Raw genomic sequence first — 23,009 nt, 5'->3', positions numbered from 1 at the left:
TGTTCGATGAATGAATGATAAAAAAACAGTAACGCGATCTATATTTATACTAGCTATATTATCGGTCTAGTTGGGCGCACTTACCGATCACGGCTCTTGCATCATACCATCTCATCTGATTGTTGGGGACGATTCATGCGATATGGATGTATTATGCTCCAGTTTTAAAAATTAAAGCTTATTATAGATATTATTGTTGTTAGTATAGCTACTTCGTTTTTAATAACATTGTATAGTATTATTAAGCTATAATACGAGTAAACTTACAGAAATGTTCAATGTTACCTTTTTTATTATTTTAGGTAGAGTTAAGGTAGAGCGCAATTTTTAATGCTTTATATGGTTCTAGCTGGTATCTACAATAGAAAATATAGATTTTGTTTTGTCATATTTTGTTTCAATGTATAAGTAGCGCCGAAGTTAGAGATTGCTTAAGAAAACTGGTGATGTCAATCAGTGCATGAGTACCTCCTATTATTAACAATCTATACTTATAAAATTAGATGTCCTGACTGACTGACTGACTGATTCATCATCGCTGAGCAAAAACTGTTAAAGTTACAGTCACGAAATTTGGTAGGTAGGGTTGTTTTATTAAGTAGACACCCACTAAGGAAGGAATTTTGAAAATTTTACCCCGAAGGGGGTGAAATAGGGGTTGAAAGTCTGAATGAAAGTCCGTCATTTCTTAAGTTAGGAACATGAAACTTTATTTTTGAGTTACGGATTAAAAATGAATGAATACGTATTTGAGCGTTTTTGGTAATTCTACCCCCAAGGGGGTGAAATTGGGGTTGAAAGTGAGAATGAAAGTGTGAATGAAAGTCCGTTATTTCTTGAGTTAGAAACATGAAACTTTATTTTTAGGCTAATGTTTAAATATTAATGGATACGTGTTTAAGCGTTTCTGGAAATTCTACCCCCAAGGGGGTGAAATAGGGGTTGAAAGTGTGAATGAAAGTCCGTTATTTCTTGAGCTAGAAACATGAAACTTTATTTTTAGGCTAATAATTAAATATTAATGGATACGTGTTTAAGCGTTTCTGGAAATTCTACCCCCAAGGGGCTGAAATAGGTGTGAATGAAAGTCCGTTATTTCTTGAGCTAGAAACATGAAACTTTATTTTTAGGCTAATGATTAAATATTAATGGATACGTGTTTAAGCGTTTCTGGAAATTATACCCCCAAGGGGCTGAAATAGGGGTTGAAAGTGTGAATGAAAGTCCGTTATTTCTTGAGTTAGAAACATGAAGCTTTATTATTGGGCTACTGATTAAAAACAAAAAGATATATATTTAAGGATTTCCGAAAAACCTACCCCTAAAGGGGTGGAATAAGGGTTGAAAGTTGGTATGAAAAACCTATTGATTAAGAATAAATAAATACGTTAAAAAGAAATAAATTGTCATTATTAATACAGTTTTTAATTCAACTCCAGTTAATTTATGTATTTTGTTTGAATCCTCCGCTCGCCAAATACGATAAAATATAGACGACGCGACCCAACGCCTCACCGTAGTGAGGCGTTGGTGCGTGCGTGCGTGTGTGTAGTGTGGGGTAACATTATCAAGTAAGCGACCCGAACGGGCAGACACGTGAGGGCAGACGTCGTTGACGGTCGTTTCTATTTTCGCAATTTTGCTGTTGTATTTGTTTTTCAATGCGATACGACATAATATGTGTTTTGAGAATTGAGATTGTAGTCTATACTTATAAAATTACATGTCCTGACTGACTGACTGACTGACTGAATCATCATCGCTGAGCAAAAACTGTTAAAGTTACAGCAACGAAATTTGGTGAGAAGGGTTGTTTTATTAAGTAGACACCCACTAAGGAAGGAATTGTGAAAATGTTACCCCGAAGGGGGTGAAATAGGGGTTGAAAGTTTGAATGAAAGTCCGTCATTTCTTAAGTTAGAAACATGAAAGTTTATTTTTGAGTTACTGATTAAAAATGAATGGATACGTATTTATGCGTTTCTGGTAATTCTACCCCCAAGGGGGTGAAATTCCGTCATTTCTTAAATTAGAAACATGAAAGTTTATTGACGTTTGCGTTTGACGTTTGCTTAAATAAGGTCCCGTTTTTACCCTTTGTATAAGGAACCACAAAAAGGGGAAAACTATCCATCTTTGTTATTAAGTATGTTAACGCGGACGAAGTCGCGGGCAACAGCTAGTAACGTATAAAAAATCTGATCACTGATCTACTAATAGAGGTTATACTCCTCGCTAAAGATACCTTATTATCAAACAAACAATTTTAGGGAGCGGTCTTAACTTGAAAAATTATAGTAGTATTTATTTTATGGTGCTTTGTCGTTTTAGATTGCAAAAGCGCAAATTCCTAATTCCTCAATCAAAATACTTGATTATTTGATAAATTAATTATTTTATGAATAGTTATAATTATCCAAAGATTAATTTTAATTATTACATAATATGTCTTTCGAAAAATATACAATATAAATTAAACTTCTTGGCTTTTAACCGCATAAACACATCCCCGCCCAAATCGCACTCAAACTGACGTGCATTATAGACGAAGAGCCATTGGCCTTGAAACTCACAAAAGTTAATTACATTTGATATAGGAGGTGTTTGGTAATATTACACATATTATATTGAGAATTGACACCTGATGTATGAATGCCACCGTGTCATGACAGTATATGATACGAGTATGGCGCCCTAATGTAATAGATATGTTATTGTTTTATTAACAAAGTCATAACATAATACCTCTCAAAAACCAACCGTTTTGGTTCTAAGAACATCTCCACTCTACATCTGGTAAAGTATTGAAAGAAAATACTTTTATTATGTATTACTTAGTTAGTTTTTGATTCCTTCGATTCTAATTATAACATAATATTTATATAAGATGAAAAACGACGTATTTTGTTTTTTTTTTTTTTAATGTGTGATTTTAACTTATTTAAAAGTACTACATCGTTAATAAATAAATAAATTAAAAAAAAACTAAGTAATACATAATAATATTTTCTTTTCAATACTTTACCAGACGTAGAGTGGAGATGGTGTTAGAACCAAAACGGTTAGTTTTTGAGGGAGACGTTGATAATAATATATTATTAGTACTATAAACTTAAATGTATATTTACCTAAAACTATCTGTAGTCTGCATATATTTTTTTTAATTTCTTTAACTGTTAATGTCATTAAAATCATTATTCGAAGTATTTTTCATGATTTAGTAAGACGAGACAAATTATTTTATTTTATTTCATAACTTGTTGGGCACAATAAACATGTTTAAATAGATTAATTGCAAAGCAAAATTAAATACAGTTCAAGCTTTAGAAATAAAAACAAACCTTCAAAACGTATAGAGATTTATTGCATCGTATTTATTAGCGCCGAGAGCAAGTATCAAGATAATTAATTGTAATGATTTGTTGATGCAATAGGAGTATTCTTTGAGGTTATAACAGACGAAAACAGAAGGACTAGCAATTACATTTTTTATCTATTTATGACTATGATAGCTGTCCCGGCAAAATTTGTTTTGCTATATAAAGTATTTTGCCCGTATTATTTTATTGAAGTGACTAAATAAATATGGCACCATGGCAACGTCCATCGCTATCCCGTCGCACAAACAATGGTCACCGTCAGTCTCGAGTTGTAATAATTTACTATTATTTATTTAACAAATGCACTTATCAATATAAAAAGTAGCCAGAAGCCGATTGTCAGACCTACTGAATATGCATATCAAATTTGGTAAAAATCAGTACAGTCGTTTCGGAGGAGTACGGTGACTAACATTGTGGCACGAGAATTTTATATATTAGATAATATTGTGTTGTTATACATAATATTATAAATGCAATAGTGTCTGTCTGTATGTCTACCTTTTTAGTCTTTACACATAAACCACACCACAACCAATTTTGATGACATTTTCTTTAGTGAGAGCTGCTATTGTCGCAAATTGGCTAGTTACATATGGCTTAAAGTGATGTGAGCAAAGACTATTAAATTTTTTTATAAAGGTTTAATTTGTAATATTTACACTATATTATTTCATATATAACGCCTCCGTGGTCCAGTGGTTCAGAGCTTGGCTCTTGACTCGGAGGTCGTGGGTTCGATTCCCGCGTTGGAAACATGTTATTTCCAAGTTTGGTTAGGATAATGCAGGCTGATCACCTGATTGTCTGACAAGTAAGATGATCCATGCGTCGGATAGGCATGTAAAAAGTCGGTCCTGCGCCTGATCTCTCGCCAGTCGTGTCGGTCTGCCGTCCCACTGGGTTATGAGAGTAAAGGAATAGAGAGTGCTCTTGTGTACTGCGCACACACTTGGGCACTATAAAATTACTCCTGCGTAGCTGGCCTGGTTTCAATGAAACCGGCCACCGTCACCGAAACCGGTGTGGGAGCTATTATTATATTATTTCAAGTCGACCTTTGTGGCTCAGTTGGTGGGCTGTTGGTAGCTCAAGCCGAGGGTCGCGGGTTTGAATCCCGCCGACGGAACAAAAAGTTTTCAAAGTTCCTGGGTCATGTATGTGTTAAGTATTATGTGTATCTTATAATAAAAATCTTAAATATATTATATCCATACTAATATTATAAATGCGAAAGTGTGTCTGTCTGTCTGTTACCTCTTCAAGCTCAAACCGCTGAACAGATTTTGTTGAAATTTGGCATGGAGATACTTTGAGTCCCGGGAAAGGACATGGGATAGTTTTTATCCCGGAAAAATGTACGGTTCCCGCGCAATAAACGAATTTTGGCGCAACGGAGTTGCGGGCGTCATCTAGTATAGTATAAAAGTATTAAATATATTTCTGTTGTCTGGTACCTGTAACACAAGTCCTTCAGGTACTTAGCACGGGGCCAGACTGACGTGGTGTGAAGCGTCCATAGATAAAAAAGTACTATAGCTACAGAACTGATGAGTCAATTTATTTGAATTCTGCGTTATCAAGACTTTACTTAGTAACCTCATTGCTGCTTGCTGATGAAGGGACGATTTTCTGTTTTAATATTTTCAGTTTTTGACTAATTATTTACTTATAATTAGTCAAAAATTAAATTAATGAGTCATTATTTTATTTGTGCCTAATCTCAATTTAAAATTTTGCAACAGCGTGAAATCTAAAAAATACGATCCTTTAACACAATACTAGCTATTTGACCGAGCTTTGCTCGGTATTCGATAAAACACGAATAAAATGACATTTTCTAAAAATTATTCCTAGCTAGATCAATTTATCGCCCCCGAAACCCCCTATATACTAAATTTCATGAAAATCGTTGGAGCTTTAATGATACTACCAGTCTGTACTTCAAAAGATTTCAACGCGCTGTCTATAAGGTGCCTTCTTAGAAATATTATATTATTATCTTGGCTTATTCATTAGTTTTTGGGTAATTGCTATTCCTGATTTATCAATGTTAGATGTTTATAATTTTACAGACACGGCTGAGCCAGTGTACTGTATAAACTAGGTATAAGCAATTTTTCTACAGCAGTAAATTTTAACAGACCTAAGACATGTTTTATCAAGAATCATATGACGCCCACAACTTCGTTGCGCCCAAAATTCGTTTATCGTAACGTTTCTGGCATAGAAAATGTCCCGGTACTCTCCCGGTACTCAAAGTATCTCCATACCAAAATTCATCAAAATCGGGTCAGCGGTTTAAGCGTGATGAGATAACAGACAGACAGACAGAAACACTTTCGCGTTTATAATATTAGTAAATTTAATTAATGTATGTTTTATTTCCAGATACGTTACAAAATATAAACTGGAAAGAAGTAGAGTAAAAATATACGGACTTACTACAAAAGATTTAAACACCTGTTGAACAGTTGATTAGAGAAAAATTCAGTACAAAATGGTCTTAATTTCTTTTTTTTTAAGTTAATTGTTAATAACGTAATATTTTCTCTGTTAATTAGGTTTGTACACCTACACGATGTTATCAATCTCTTATACACAATCCGATAAACAAAAGGTTGACTGGAAGAGATTGCTTGTTAGCAATAAGTGCGCCTTTTGTGCATCATCTAGAATATGTTGTTTTATGTAAAATTGTTTCATTTTGTATTTTTTTTGTGTGCAATAAAGTGTTTTTTTTTTTTAAATAAGGGGGCAAACGAGCAAACGGGTCACCTGATGGAAAGCAACTTCCGTCGTCCATGGATACTCGCAGCATCAGAAGAGCTGCAGGTGCGTTGCCGGCCTTTTAAGAAGGAATAGGGTATAGGAGAGGGTAGGGATAGGAAAGGGAATAGGGTAGGGGATTGGGCCTCCGGTAAACTCACTCACTCGGCGAAACACAGCGCAACGCTGGTTCACGCCGGTTTTCTGTGAGAACGTGGTATTTCTCCGGTCGAGCCGGCCCATTCGTGCTGAAGCATGGCTCTACCCACGTATAAATTTTTGTACTGTATTGTATGTACTATGTATTATGTATTGTGTCTCAAAACAACTGTTCAACAGATGTTTAGTTTTTTATGGTAAGACGGATAGATTTCAACCGGTCGATATGGTTGAAAATCATGGATGCCTAATTAGCTAACATCTAACCTTTCCCATTTCCCAGAGCAGCACTGTACCAACACTGTACTAACGTACACGGCTAATGACGTTGCGACAACGTCACACGTCAGGTCACACGTTGCGTGCATGCTATTGATTCTATTGGTAACTACTCTACCTGATGCACGAAAATGTGAAGAAAGAGCTTTTTGTTATCCATGCAAAAGATATTATTGATATTTTAAATAACATTAAGAAATTAAAAAAAAACACTAAACAACTTTAAAAAGTAATGAAATAATATTTACTGCCTTTAAATTCAAATAATTGCTAACTTGTGTAAAGTAATATTTTAGTCCATAATTGTTGTCACGGTGTGTCGGGGGACCGCCAAGTAAACTACAACCTACAACCGCCAAGTCGCTGATTACCTCGATTCAGTTCGCTGTGAATTGATTCTTAAATTACTATAATATTATGTGAAATCAAACATCTATATTAGCGGTCCCCCGAAACACCTTAATTTTTAAAGTTGTTTGGCGGTTTTTTTTTTAATTTCTTAATGTAATTTTATTTCATGCTTTTTAAACTTGTGTTGGTTATATTATAGTCCAGAATAATTCCTATCAACAGAATCATATTCTCATGATTACCATATCTATTAATGTCCTTTTCGATGAAGCCGTTAATATGAGCCCAAACATGAAACCTCCACTTTGGTTCATACGGAATTCGGCTCCTATAGAATCCAGGTGATGCTGCAGCAGCATCATGTAAATATTTACTGTTTATCTATCTAATTCATACTGGTTGTCGCAATTAAAATGAGCCCAAACACGAACCTCTAAGTTGGCGAGGAGTTGGATATCCTATTGATTACCAGGTGATGCTGCAGCACCAGGTCAACTTTATATTAATATGTTTATAGTTATAGGTATAGATATTGTATATTCACAAATGTCACGAACTAGAATGAACAAAACCTAAAAATGAATAATTTTCAATATTTTACTTGGTACTACTAATATATATTCTGTGGTTTTACTTTATTTTGTCTGTAATCGGTATCAACACATAAAAATGTGTTGATAGTTTTTCATCATACAAGAAGTAAATAAAAATTAATATTCATTCATTAATTAATTTTAACAGGTGATATAATTACAGTATCTAATGCAAGCTTTAGTTTCTCACACCTCCTACACTTGCATAGTATAAATTAAATATAGTAGACCATCACTTTACTAGAGTGTAGACTTGATGCGCACACATAAAAATAATTTCAGGTAACTTAAGAGAGCAGATGCAGAATATAATAATAATAATAATATCTATGGACGCTTTAACCACTTCAGTCTGGCCCCGTGGTAAGTACCTGAACCTGAAGGACTTGTGTTACGGGTACCAGACAACGGAAATATAATATTTAAACTTTTATACTATACTTAAATTTAAGATTTTTTATTATAAGCCTATAGATTTTTTATAATAAATTATTTTAATTAACAAAACAAGTTACACTTAACAATTAGATAAACAATTAAAGAAAGAAGTTAACATTCGTACACAAAAGTTATAAAATCTACCCAACTACACTTTTAAACTAAAAAATAATTATCACAGCACAATTTAACGTTAACATAAGCACAGTGGCTCACTAGTCGTATTCTACACGCACTAATACAATCCCTAATATCACCTGATCGTTGTTGCACTAGCAAAAAGAGCGCGAATCACAGCACTTAGCGTCTTATATAGGTCACGAGCATGTTACTTGTCACAGCACTAGTTGGACAGTTGACAGCTGTCAAGTAATCGAACTTGACAGCTTATAGGTGTTGCCAAGATGTTCCGCTAACACGGCCTCTCCTGGCGGTGGGTCGTCCACGGCCCAATATACGCGGTGGGCGATAGGTCCTAGGATTCAGCATTGTCTTCCAGTGATGCGTCGGCACTTCCACAAGGATCTGGTAGAGGCAAAGCAGGATCACTTCCAGATCCCGTGCTGCTGGAGGTTGCCTGGTCCTCGTCCTCACAGTTTTCAGGATCATCATCTGCGGACAAGCACAATGAGCTTTAAAAAAAACGTTTCAAGACAACCCCTTAAACATTTCCTGCATTCGTCTTTCACTTATCTTTCAGTCAATTCATATATCTGATACAGATTTCACTTATTACACACTCGCCATTCACTAACTTAAATAAAAATATGTGTCATCTGCCGTCCAAACTCAGACTGGTCAAATACTCTTGAACTAAGTAATGCAAAATAGCAATTCCCCTGCCGACGGATATACCGTCTACTTGATATGTCGCATATCAAGTCTGCCAACAGCGCCCATTTGCCGTCTACCTGATAAATTGTTTATCAGATCTGCCAACGACAATCATCCGTCGTTTACCCAACTTATGAGTGGGTCTGCCAACCATCTATTTATTCAAATCCACACGTCAGACACAACGCCACCAGCCGCTATTCTTTTGTAACGCGATAGCAACTAGTGGAGATTTGAGTGCTGCGGATAAAAATAAAAGTGGTCAATTACTTACTATGGAAAAATGCAGCACACGTCTCCGGGCACCACTCGCCATTCCAAGGCACCATGAACTGCGCTGCCGCCTGGGTCGTTTTTCCGTAGCTGCCGCTAAGTAACTTGAGTTTGTATCAACCCCTCGGCAGCACATCGATACCTTGTACGGTCCTCGGACACCAGGATCTAATTTTCCTGTAGACTGGGAAAATTTTATTACAAAAACGAGATCATTAACTTTGAACTGGCGGGGTGGGTGTTTGCTACGATTTTCGTGAGCGTCTTGACGTGCTTGATTATCATCAAGATGCTGTTTAGCTTTACGTCTTGTAATTTCACGCAATGCTTCTCGGTTCATTCCAGGGCCATTTGCTGCTAAGTCTCTAACCAGCCCTTTAATAACTGATGTGGTGGCTTCTGTACCTATTAAAAGTTTAAGTGGAGAGGTGCGCGTGGACTTCTGCTTGGTGATGTTAAGAACCAGCTGGAGCTTCCAGAGTACTTCCGACCATGAGGCACGTTTATGATTCACCTCTATACGAATCATATTTAACACTGTTCTCACGTACTTTTTGACTTGACCATTCGCATGGTGCATCTCCGGCGTGATAAAGTGAAGATTACACCCGAGGTCGTTGATCCATGTAGTAAATTCGCTGGACTCGAACATTCTTTCTTTGTCTGTGACCATAAGCGAAGGCACCCCGAACAACGAGATTGATTGGGTTATTACTCGTTTTAGCTCACTCACGTCTTGACGGCGAATCGGGTGAAGCAGACAGAATTTTGTGAATGTGTCGACTATAATAAGAAGAAATTTATACCCATCTGACACAGGTAATGGACCCAATGCGTCGACATGAATCGTATTGAAGGGAACATCTGGTTTGTCCCACGAAGTGATGTGCTGCTGTGAAGCTCGAGGTACACGCTTCTTTGACAAACATACCAAACAGTGAGCCACGTACTTATTTACAAAATGTTTCAGCCCCGGAAACCAAAAATGTTTTAGGATAAGATCGATGGTCATCATTATTATATGATACACATATTTAATACACATCCATGACCCAGGAACTTTGAAAACTATCGACTACTATATCGACGCAATATTTATGTTGTCTCCTGCTTTACTAGGGAAAGAAACTGCAATACTTTCTATTCCCACTTTTGTACTGAACAATTTCATTTTGGGTATAAACCACGACAGATTTGGCATGCTTCATGGGCTCCCTAAGATTATATCAAAGAGTTTACGTGGTTTGTTACTACTGTCGACGTTGGACTACAGGAAAAACAAAGCTAGGAAAGTATGGTAGTCTCATGTTCGATCTTAATCTTATATCTTTAAACGAGCGATTCTTGTATATTATATATAACGAGCTTTTGCCCGCGGCTTCGCTCGCGTTAAGAAGTATTATTATATACAAACTTTCATCCCCTATTTTAACCCCTTGGAGGTGAAATTGATCAAAATCCTTTCTTAACGAATGCCTACGTCATAATATCTACCTGCATGCCAAATTTCAGCCCGATCGGTCCAGTGGTTTGGGCTGTGCGTTGATAGATCACCATGTCAGTCAGTCACCTTTGAGTTTTATATATATAGATTGGAATCTCGGAATCGGCTCCAACGATTTTCATGAAATTTAGTAAATAGGTGGTTTCGGGGGCGATCAATCGATCTAGCTAGGAATCATTTTTAGAAAATGTCATTTCATTCGTGTTTTATCGAATACCGAGCAAAGCTTGGTCAAATAGCTAGTAATTATAACCATTTATACATAAAACTTCTCCTTGTATTTAACTTTCAAGGACATGGTTAACTTACGCTACTGTATGTATTTGTACTATAATACTTGCTTGGGAAAGGTTATCTTAAGATACAAACCACGCCCATTTGACGCTTTAGGCTAAAGTTACGTGGTAAATGAATCGATAACACTAATAAGTACCTAGTTAACCTGTAACCTTACTGATTATGTTACGCCCATAAATATTATCAAATAAAACTGTATTTTATAAAAAGATAAAACCGACTTCGAAATTGTACGTAATTGAGAAATAATACTCCCTATCTCCAAAACTACTGAACCGATTTTGATGAAACTTACACTGTTCCCTAAGTTGAATAATACGTAGTACAACAAAATAAGAATTACTAAAATCGGAATGGTAGGTCCAGAGATATGCGAACACAAACATAAAAACATACATACATTAGTATACAATTTTGAAATTTGGCACATTTGTTCAGACGCTGATACAGACTACCATAATTATACGAAAATAGGCAGTTCTGGAAATATTACATACTTACGCGTCGAATTGATAACCTCCTTTTTTTGAGATCGGTTAAACATACAGTCTATTTGCAGGTTTAAACCATCCATGCTAAACGCGAAGGTGTGTATGTCTATCTGTCTGTTTGTTGTCTCTTCTTGTTTATAGCGTTGAAAAGATTCTGATGAAAGCTTCTTCCTAATTTAGCTCTGTGAATTTTTAATTTTTGTAGAGATTCTTCTGCCCTAAAAGTTTTTTCTTTCTTTTATGACTCTTTATTAATACACATACAGTGATTTGGCGTTAGGAAAATTGCATATAAGTATATTAAAAAAAAATTATTATAATCATCTATAGATGTAGCGCAAAAAAATGTTTTACTGTGTGGGAATTATACTACTTATTTTTAATTACTAAACAGATATCTTATATCCCGAGACATTCATGCCAAATTTCATTCAAATCGGATCAACATTTCAAGCGTATCACCGTCTTGAAAACTTCCGACTTCAGGCAGTAATATAAAAAGTTCCCATGCCAATCTAGGTGACCTAGACTAGAAATATAGATTCGAAATTGTACACTAAACAGTTACATCATCGATGGCCCGTTTTAAGCCAGCCACACACGAAACGATAGAACTGCACAGTTCCTTAACAGTCAGATACAATCTGATTCTGTCATTAAAAAGGAAACTTTATTAAATATTAAATTGTTTTAAAAAAATTATTAAAAATGTTATATTTTGTAATCCATACTAATTTTATTAAAAATACGCAAGTGTGTCCGTCTGTCTGTTATCTCTTTACACGCAAACGGCTAAACCGATTTTGATTAATTTTAGCGCAACGAAGTTAGTAACAATGTCATGTTCACGTCTGATAAATTTTAAAAGCAGTTTTAACTTTCGGACTAAACACAAAGTGTTTTTTTATTATATATAGAGTTATAATATAAAGACGAAATGTTTAAAATATTATATTTCTGTATGTTTGTACCCACATTAGTTAAAGCCTGCTAGAACAATTATTGTTTCGTAAAATATAGTAAAGTCAATAAAAAGTATTTAAAACTAGATGATGCCTGCAACTCCGTTGCGCCAAAATTCATTTTATCGCGTGGGCGTTAAAAAGTATAAGACTCAAAGTATATTCCATAACAAACAGCAAAATCGGTTAAGTGGTTTGGACGTGAAGAGTTAAAAGATAGACAAACAGACACACTTTCGCATTTATACCATCATGGAAGTATGAATGAGTAACTGCGAACTGTACGCTGTACAGTTCTATCGTTGCTGTGTGTCAATCAAAAAATATTGTATCTGTAACATGCATTGAGCAGGTCTAAATCAATGCATGTTACAGATACAATATTTTTTGTGCGCTAGCGCAAGACTTCTTTCGTTTTCGTAACCTTTATCACGATTTACTTTTAGATCTTTAATTGCAATTATTTTTTATATAGAATAATATGTCACAGAAAATTACTATAATGAGCTGCTCTTTGGAAATGCTAAGAGAAGTAAAAACAAACCATTAAACAGCAGGATTTTACGAATTTTATATCATGTCACTGATCAAAAATTCGTATCCTGGTGAATTCAAAATTTTTTACCCATCCCTAAGAAATGCCCAAAGTAGCTAGCTATAGAAGAAAAAAATATGATGACATCATGACGTTTATGATGAATTACTAGCCTGAGTTGATCATTACAACTATCTGTTAATGAAATACAAAAATACTGTATACCTAGCATATCAGTAAACGCCAACGATCATTTACGATCTTGTGTGCGTAGACCCTCTACAGTATAAATAAAATACAGTACAACAACTTTACACTTATAGATCGCCAGCCCGGAGCGCACACACACATACATTTAAGACAACTTCAGTGACCAAGACAGTGCTCAATCTCTCAGCTACATTGTTGTATATTACTCCGCCAATTTACCATATTTTTTTAAGTCGAAGCGTTTTCATGGAATAACGGGTATCGATAGGGTGAACACAGATCCCTCTACGCTACTATCATAATAATTATGCATTGCATTATTAATTTTTGACGACCCAAGCAAGCGGTGTGGTCTCAAAAGTTATATTTCTGGGGACACCACGGCGGCGCTACCAGTGGCTGCTACCAACGAAATGTGTAAAGTTAAAGTGCAATCAAACGGACACGAGGTGCGCACAAACTCTATTATAGAACTCTTAACATTTCGTTGACAGCGGCAATTTGTTGCACTATGGTGTTCCTGTAAAACGTAGCTATACAAAAAAACTTCAAGGACATTACCGACTTAGACTACTGTATACATCTTTATTGTGGTTCATTTAAGAATTTGCATCGACCTATTTAGCTAATTCGTGCGAGCATCCGCATGACAGATTATAGGTTTGGGTCAGGCATTCACAACGATTCCCTCACATGATATTCAACCTTATTTATAGTCTACTAAAGATGAATTTAAGTTAGCACGTCACAGTAGCCTCTGCCTACTGCAACACTGCCTGATTTCACGACTTGTCAAAGAATAACGTGCGCTCCTACGTGAAATTATCAAACAGTTTTTGTAATGGCAAAGCATTTAAGTTTACTAATATTATAAATGCTTGTGTGTCTTTCTGTTTCCTCATCTCACTCAAACTATTGAAAAAAATAGATGGATAAGATATTATTATGATGATTCCTTGATTCCCAGGAATGGATATGTTACCGTTAATGTGCGTAAATCAGTTTAACAAGGTATAGTGCGAAAAGTTCATTCTATTCTCATTAAATTACATAAAATATTGAAAATTTAAAGAATTGAAAATTCGAAAATCAAAAAATAAACCTGACAGCTCCTACTACGGCCGGCACAGCAAGGCGGTATTGCTGTGCATCATTGGTTTTTGTGTGCGCGCGAATAGACGTATGCGAATTAAAATTGCATAAGTTGATAAAAAATGATACGCAATTGCTTTACCGCGGCAGTCCCCGAGTGGCACACGGAGGTATTTTTTATTTTTGCAAAATAAGTTTTTTGGTACGAAGTTCCTTATCGCGCATTCGGCGTAAATCTGAAGGCTAGACAGAACGATATTTGACTTTGATTTGACCTCGACACTTTTTTATTAGTAGGTGCATATTAGGGACAGAGGGCGTTGATAGTAATTATTCCTGTGCGTCAGCTAGATGGCGTTTTTGAAAACAAACAGCGACGCGTTGTTAGTATTCCTGGGCGTCAATAGATGGCGTTTTTTTTAATAATTTTTGAGTGTATGTATGAGTGTATGTTTTTTGAACATAAGAAATAGCTTCGTTCCATTCGGGTGTCCCTTGACACTTCTCAAGTTTTTTTTAAATAAGTGGGCAAGTAGATTCGTATACAAAGCTAGTATTTGATAATGGCTGAACAAACGGTAACTCACGACCGCACCGCAGTTACTATAATTGATTCCTTTAAGATTTAGATCTCAGATATTATTTTAGCTTATTTAGATTAAGAACAGACTTTAGGTTTTATAAAATAGTTTTATTGTTTTGTTGATTTTTATAAAATTAAGGACTGTCGTCCTCATAGCAGTTACGATATTACAGTCTTTATACCATAAAGTTAATATACCTAGCGGAATAGAGAAACAAAGGCCTGAGCAAGAGAGATGTCACTATCAGTAACACTGCGTGGTAAAAAGAGACCTGTGATACATGACAGCAGCACTCTTTTTTTGACGTCCAGTCGACACGTGCCGCACGTTGACAATTTAATCTCATAGAAATCATGTTCAATCATGCTTGTGTAAGTGTATACGTACACATATTTTTACACACAGATGAAACCAATTTCGGTTTCGTTTGACAGCTCGAGATTGTTGCTTTATTCCGCTAGGTATATTAACTTTATGTTCTGAACTGAAGCTTGAAGTTAAACCGATTATAATGATGTGTGGAGTTATGAAAATAGTGTAAACCCCGGGAAAAGGTATAGCCTGGTTTTTTAGCGGCAACATGTACGGTTCGCATTACAGTGCAACAGGAGTTAACATCTAGCACGAAGTAGCACGTGTATGTGTCTCCATGTAATTAATATAGCTACAGTCTGTCATAAGCTGCCATATTTCAAGTGAACCCTAGTCCTCAGCATTTTAACACAAAAAACAAACCGAAGCCAAGGTCAAAAGCTAGTAAACTACAAACACACTTTATATAATTAGCTAGCTACTTGCGTCAAATTTCTGTATTACAAATTCGGCATTGCAGCTAAATACCATCATTAGATGAGTTAACACATCAAGATGAACTCTGAACAAGTGAAACAAAAAATACATGAGCATTCTTTGCCATATAAAGTATTTCGCCCGTATTATTTTATTGAAGTGACTAAATAAGTATGTCACCATGACAACGTCCATCAGTTTCGAGTTGTAATAATTTACTATTATTTATTCAACAAATGCACTTAGCAATATAATAAGTACCCAGTTATAGCCGATTCTCAGACCCACTGAATATGCATATAAAATTTGGTTAAAATCAGTAAAGCCGTTTCGGAGGAGTACGCGGCCTAACATTGTGACACGAGAATTTTATATATAAGATATAATATAAAAATGAATCGCTGTCCCTAATCTCGATAACGGCTGAGCCGATTTCGCTAATACCTTTTCTGTTGTGTTTGATTATATCGCGGGGTGATTCTTTCGGCGATAAAAAATTTAAAACATAGAACTAGTTCCGATGAGGTAAGCGGTAAGCCTACCGCTTTTAATTTTAAGCTATAAATATGACGGGACAGTGTCCGTTGGGCCTGCAAGCTATATAATATTAGTAGGATATATTTGACATAGTAATAACATAACTATTTTCGTTTAAAATATCACACAGTATTCCTGAAATACGTGGATGGAGCCGCCGGCAAAAATAGTTAAATCTGCTTTGCATTGGTTATGAAATCGTGATAGATTAGGATGTTGAGCATCAATTTTCGAATCGTTTATCTTAGTTTGTATGATTCATGACTATCTGCATTGAAATGCGAGCAGTATAATGTTTCATTTTGTTGTTTGTAAGTGATACTTTTAACTGAATTCTTAAGGATTGACGTGGGAGGGCCATGCTTCGGCACGAATGGGCCGGCTCGACCGGAGAAATACCACGTCCTCACAGAAAACCGGCGTGAAACAGCGCTTCCGCTGTGTTTCGCCGAGTAAGTGAGTTTACCGGAGGCCCAGTCCCCTACCCTTTTCTTTTCCCTACCCTCCCCTATTCCCTTCCGTACCCTCCCCTATTCCCTTCCCTACCCCCCCTATTACCCCTTAGAAGGCCGGCAACGCACCTGCAGCTCTTCTGATGCTGCGAGTGTCCATGGGCGACGGAAGTTGCTTTCCATCAGGTGACACGTTTGCTCGCTTGCCCCCTTATTTCATAAAAAAAAAAGAAGTTGGCTTGTTAATATACGATTAATTTGTAATATTTTTTGTTCTATGTGTAGCTGGGTTTAATGATTATGCTTTCGCAAATTATTGTAATTATGAGGGACTAGATGACGCCCGCAACATCTATGCGCCAAAAATAGCTTATCGCCCGGAATCCGTATTTTTTTCGAGAGAGAGTATTTTGTGTCCTTTTCCGGGACTCAAAGTATCTACATACCAAATTTCAGCTAAATCGGGTCTGCGGTTTGGGCGTGAAGAGGTAACAAAAAGACACACTTCCGTATTCATTTTTAAGTATGTATTTAATCATAATATTATATCTTTCGTCTTAGATTTGTGTTAAAATTCAGTAAAATATCTAAATAAATAATTTTCAAAATGTCAAAAAGGCTTGCAGTTGGCGAATTAATTCAAATGAATTCGGTTGATCTTTTTTTTTCAGTAATTTTTTGTTTACAGACTTTTACGTAAAGTTGTAAATTTAGTGTCATTTAATGATTAATTAATGACAGACAAGAAAACATTAATTAATAATAAATGTTTTCTTGTCTGCAATTTAAAAATATAACTGTGTTGTTCACTGTCTGTTTTATTGTTTCTTTTGATTAAGGTTAATAAAAGTAGTACTTTTCTTTGCGTCTTTATTATAATCACACAGTGATCTTAAATACTTCTTATACACATTTGTATAATAATATTTTTTTATATTTTTATTAGTGACTCGAATAAAGCGTTTTACATAATGCCATAATAATTTATAATTGGTCTACATAGCGTTATCCTAAAATCCTTTGGTCCTAGTATTTGTAACCCTCCTCTTCGCTGAAGCTTGGTGGTTGCCGTGGTCCTCCGAACTCGGAACCGGGAACCCTGGTTGCTCCTGGAGTTCCACTGCCTTGACCGCTGGAACCAGGTCTCTGGGGCTGGTTTGATTGGCCTGGGCCGTACTGGTATCCCTGCGCTAAAGTCTGCTCAGGAGCATTCTGGGCTGATGGGCCAAAAGATGAAGGCCTGTTTTGGCCCTGACTGGGAGCAGAAGAGGGTCCAAAAGAGGATGGTCTGTTCTGGTTCTGGCTGGGAGCATTTCCAGCTGATGGTCCAAAAGAGGATGGTTTGTTTTGGCTCTGGCTGGGAGCATTTCCAGCAGACAGTCCAAAAGAGGATGGCCTGTTTTGGCTCTGGTTAGGAGCATCCTGACCTGATGGTCCAAAGGATGTTGGTCTGTTCTGGCCTGACTGTTGAGGACGGATTGGAGAAGCAGAGTTTAAGCTAGGTTGGAACTTTTCAGTGGGGCGAGACGAGTCATATCCTTGAGGCCCAGGCTGACTATATCCAAAAGATGGCCTGTTTTCTGGTGAGTACTCTTCCCTATCTGTGTTCGATCCATTCCTGTTTTGCCCGAAAGAGGCCTTCATAGAACTAGGCCTAGCTCCTTGGTTGTTAGAATCAAAGCTGGACGTCGGGCGAGAGGAAATCCCGGGCTGATTTGGTGCACCAGTTTGTGGGCGTTGGCCAAACGAACCTTGAGGTTGCGTGCTCTGAGGTCGGTTGTAATAATAGCCATTTTCATCTTGATCTTGACCTCTCTGACCCGATGGGAATTTGTTTGATGACCCTTGTTGGTTTCCAGAGAAGGGGCCTTGTGTAGGACGCTGTGGCTGACCAAATTGGCTGTTAGGTCCAGCCTGAGGACCAGACGGAGAAGGTATGCCTTGCGAGTATGTCTGGGATTGTCCAGGCTGAGATCCAGAAGACTTTTGTGGCTGATTATAGTTGTACCCGCTTCCACTTTGATCTTGTCCCCTGGGTGCTTGAGAATATTGGTTTGATGGTCCCTGGGGTCTTCCAAAGGCGTTGTTAGAGTCGGATGTTGGTCGTTGCGCCTGGTTGAAGTCGCGAGTAGGCTGGCTGGGTTGCTGACCGAATACATTGTTATTGTTTGGCTGATTACCCTGGAATCTTGAGCCCTGTGAGCCTTGAGGGCCTTGAACTGGAGCTTGCGGTCGGTTATACTGGGGCTGGTTATACGTGTAACCGTTGTTCCCTTGGGTTTGACCACTTTGAGACGGTGAGTTTTGTGATTGGCTACCAAACTGGTTTTGGGAGAACTGAGGTCTTGGTTGGTTTACGTTACTAGGCCTCTGTCCTTGTGGTTGACCAGACGGTTCTTGGTTGTTGCCGAAACCAGAGAAGGGTTTTTGGGGCTGACCTCCTTGGCTACCTTGGCTAGGCGATTGCGATCCTGTTTGGGGTATGTTGTAATTATAACCATTGTCACCTTGAGCCTGTCCGGTTGGTTGTGGAGAGTATTGGTTGGAGGGTCTTCCTTGGTTTGATCCTTGTGGTTGGCTGCCAGGCTGGTTACGCTGTGGCTGATTGAATTGGTTTGGTCGGCTAGCTGGTCCAGAGATCTGGTTATCTCCTGTGTCACCGAACGCTTGGGAAGGTCTCTGGGCTGGTCCTCGCTGCTCTTGGCCTTGTGCCGGTCTGTTGTAGTTGTATCCGTCATTACCAGGGCGTTGGCCACGTGAAGCGTCAAATGCGTTGCCAGAAGGTTGTTGAGAGGGTCTCTGCTGTCCTGAAGTTCCCAGATTATTTCCAGCTGCCTGTCTGTCTCCCATGAAAGATCCCTGGTCAGGTCTGCGCTGGGTGGATTCGCCCGGGAAAGTTGAGCCCTGCTGGGCTCCGTTGCCATACTGCTGAGGTGAAGATTCTGATTCATACTCTTCTGGTCGGTATGCGCCTGAAAAAATTAAATATATTACAGTAGAGTATTTTTTGCAGCCCTAAATTGCTTGTGAATTTATTTATTTATAATTAGTTATATTTTGTGAATATGAAACACTATTACAAATAGCCAATATTTCGTTCATAAAGAAAAACATCATCATACCTTCCTTATCTTTATGTTTATTTGTAATTATTGTATTTTAAGTGTGTTATCTTTAATTGCATACATAGCAACAAGTTACTAAAATTATGTTTACAACGCGAACGGTATCAGTTAAGTGAACAAAATAATATTATGCTGTCATAAACATTATTATTATTATTAACTATTAAGTAAGATAAATAGATCTTAAATATAATTTGATGAATTTAACGAAAAAGTTATATTTTTCGTTAAATTCTGAATTGTATAATTCTGAATTTACACTGTTTTTTACAAATCACAGTTTTCATATGTTTGGACATATTTTGAAAGTTAAATAGAGAAGAGAAAATACCAAAACATACCTTCTTGTGTACCAGATGCGGCGGCTCTGGCGTTCTCTTCAATTGACTTCAAGATCTCTTCAGGGATCGGATGGGGAGTGGGCAAATGCTCTCCCTGAGGCTGGAAGCCGTTCTCATCAGCCGTGTACGTGATGGAGTAGGGCTTGCCATCATCACCGGTGTAGGAGAAACCACCTTGAGCCATAACTCCGTTTGTGGCAACCCCGGATTCCCCAGCGGATATTCCGTTGGAGGTTTCATAACTGTACTCATAAGAATCACCATTATTTTCGTTCACGTATTTCAGGATTTCGGCATTCCTATCAGCGGCTGCTTGGGGCCTTTCTGGTCTTGGTTCTTGAGCGAAGTCTTGAGCCTGGCCGAATGGCGTTCTTGATCCTTGGGCATTAATTTGGCCGGAGGGCAAAGCGTCGTCACTTCCTATTTCGTTGTCCTTGAAGGAACTGGTGCCTGGGAAAGCTCCCTGGTTTGATGCTTGATTGCCAGGTTGTCCAAAAGATGGTCGCGGTCCTGGGAAAGCTCCCTGGTTTGATCCTTGACTGCCAGGTTGTCCAAAGGATGGACGCGTTGCTGGTAAACCTGCCTGGCTTGGCACTTGGTTTTCTGGTGGTCCATAGGAGGGTCGGGGTGCTGGGAAACTTCCCTGGTTTGATCCTTGACCAGTCGGCACGTTAGAAATGGCTCCGGATGGTCCAGACGAAGGTCCGTTGGGAAGATTTTGTCCAAACTCCGCAGCGGGGCTGCGTCCAAATCCTGAATCGGGAGCTGTGATGGCGCCAGGGCTTCCACCAGCAGTCGCAGCACTGGATGGTGGTAGATAAGTCCTATCTAATTTGGCTGCATAGCCAAAGGCTATCACTGATAGAACTATGACCTGAAATAAAAAGTAAATGCATCAAATTGGTATATTTGTAATTGAGAAAAGGTGTGTCATTTTTTTTTTCCAAAAATTAAACCTAGTTTCGTGTCATATTAAATTGCTATTTTCTGTGAGTTTTATAAAGTGTTTTTTTTTTCTATTTTATTAGTCTATTTCACTCAAATTCACCATCACTTTTTTATGTTTTATGTTAATCTATATTGTTTATTCAATTTATTAAATGTAATTTACTTATGTTTTTTTTTACAAATTGAATTAAATGTTCTAACCAGCTTCATGTTTTCAATGATAGCTGTGGCATACTGAGGATGCTCCCGCCCTACCTATATATATATCATAATATTCGTTCACCCAGGCACGCTCGCTCTTCACCTTTGACTGCTCAGTAAGTCACCTCTTGCTTAATTTTTCGATCGATTTTACGGACAGTAATTATTGTGTGTGCATGACCTTTAATTTGTTTTAAATATATCATCATCGATGTACTTAGGTAGGGTCTGCAAATTAGGAGCAATATATCTTTGGATGTGCATTGATGGGCCGTGATTACTGTCTTATATTGCGGTGGATAGCATAATAAATTAATATAATCTATTGGACGCTCCACACCACGTCAGTCTGGCGCCGTGCTAAGTACCTGCAGAAGGACTTGTGTTACGGGTACCAGACAACGGAAATATATTTAATACTTTATACTATACATATATTTAAGATTTTTATTATATTATAACCATATTAACACACCATCCATGACCCAGGAATTTCAAAAACTTTTTTTTCCGTCGGTGGGATTCGAACCCGCCCCCGGCCTGAGCTACCAACAGCCCACCAACTGAGCCACAGAGTTTTAGGTTTATTAATTATTATCTATTGTAGATAAAGCATTTTAGCATATATTTTATAACGTCAATATCAAAAATAGATAGACTGGCTCTCCGTCATTAAAATAAAATTGGCACAGTGATAATATCTAAACAAGTAAATATTATAATATGTAATGAACGTAACAAAAGCGTAAATTAAAATTATTTTTACCTAATTAGCTTTATTTTATGATGATATCCTATTACGTTTCTAGTCAAATGACAGGAAACTTAAATAATAATTGTTTATTTCTTTAACATCATAATATGTAACATTCAAAAGCTTATAAACTTATACACTGCTTAAGTTGATTTCAGGACAAATTCATCAGTTAGCGTTGGAAGCTGTACTAGTTAAAACTGTGACACAGCTCCCAAAGAAATCCTTACAGTTTCGAGTTGTCAAAACCTCAGTGTGTTTTTTTACCATTAATAATTTTACTTTTTTTTTATTAAAAAAATATCATGCCACAGAATCTGGAGATCCCTAAAATTATATAAAAATTGGCCGATACATATAAATAATATTCAATATTTATTTTGCTGACCGTACTTATTAAAACTTAATTTTATTTTAGAGTAAATACTTACTTAGCATGTCATTTTGTTTGCGACTTGTCAGTTTATGATCAACAATTAAAAATAAAATTACAAATTATGTAAAGGGCCAACCTGTGTACTTTAAAGTTTACATAATATTATAGATCATAAAATAAATCGCTTTGAAATCTAATGCTGGATTTACATACGGCACGGCGCGGTTTGGCCGCTACACGATTTATTTAAATAGGGGCGCATTCGCACTGTCAATTACATTATTTACATACAGGGGGGGTTGTCGATATATCATTTGCCTCCAGAGGGAGGGTAGGTAGGTTTCATGTCAAATGTCGTGTCAGACAGACATAGGACAGCTATATCGTGACATGTGGAAGCTATTTCGTGACATATGACAGCTGTTTGACATGACAATTGACACGATAGATCTGTCTTTTGAGGGTTTTACAACCCTCATAAGTCATTACATACAATTACTTGTGATCTCGAGGTGTAACCGCCATACTTCTTGGGGTTCATCCTGTTCTCATATTATGTCAATAGTATATTTTGGAACCTGTATCAAAACCGTATTAGTTGGTTAACAGTATTAGAATTAGACACAGGGTTTAGGATTCTGATACTAACGTCGTTTAACTTGGCTGTCTCACTCGTGTTAGTCAGCAATCAGCATGCGCATGCGTGTGAGATGGCCTGCGATTGGAACGATGTTC

General features: G+C 37.2%; 1 protein-coding gene across 1 annotated transcript; it reads right to left on the bottom strand.

Moving 5' to 3' along the window:
* Positions 1-17,555: 17,555 nt before the first annotated feature.
* Positions 17,556-21,164, bottom strand: LOC121737443 (trithorax group protein osa-like). The gene is made up of 3 exons (XM_042129122.1): positions 21,145-21,164; positions 19,996-20,869; positions 17,556-19,501 (listed from the first exon to the last, which is right to left on the bottom strand). Exons 1-3 carry the CDS (start codon positions 21,151-21,153, stop codon positions 17,556-17,558), a joined length of 2,829 nt encoding a protein of 942 aa, XP_041985056.1. The 5' UTR covers positions 21,154-21,164.
* Between the last annotated feature and the right edge of the window lie 1,845 nt (positions 21,165-23,009).

This window comes from Aricia agestis, chromosome 20 (assembly GCF_905147365.1).
Source record: "Aricia agestis chromosome 20, ilAriAges1.1, whole genome shotgun sequence".
NCBI classification, from domain to species: domain Eukaryota; kingdom Metazoa; phylum Arthropoda; class Insecta; order Lepidoptera; family Lycaenidae; genus Aricia; species Aricia agestis.
The sequence above is the reverse complement of the archived record's forward strand: the minus strand, read 5'-3'. Positions and strand labels throughout refer to the sequence as shown.

Excerpts from the sequence above, each read along its gene's own strand:
- LOC121737443 (XM_042129122.1), bottom strand. Across the intron at positions 19,502-19,995 it reads CGCATCTGGTACACAAGAAG|GCGCATACCGACCAGAAGAG; the intron begins GTATGTTTTGGT and ends TAATTTTTTCAG.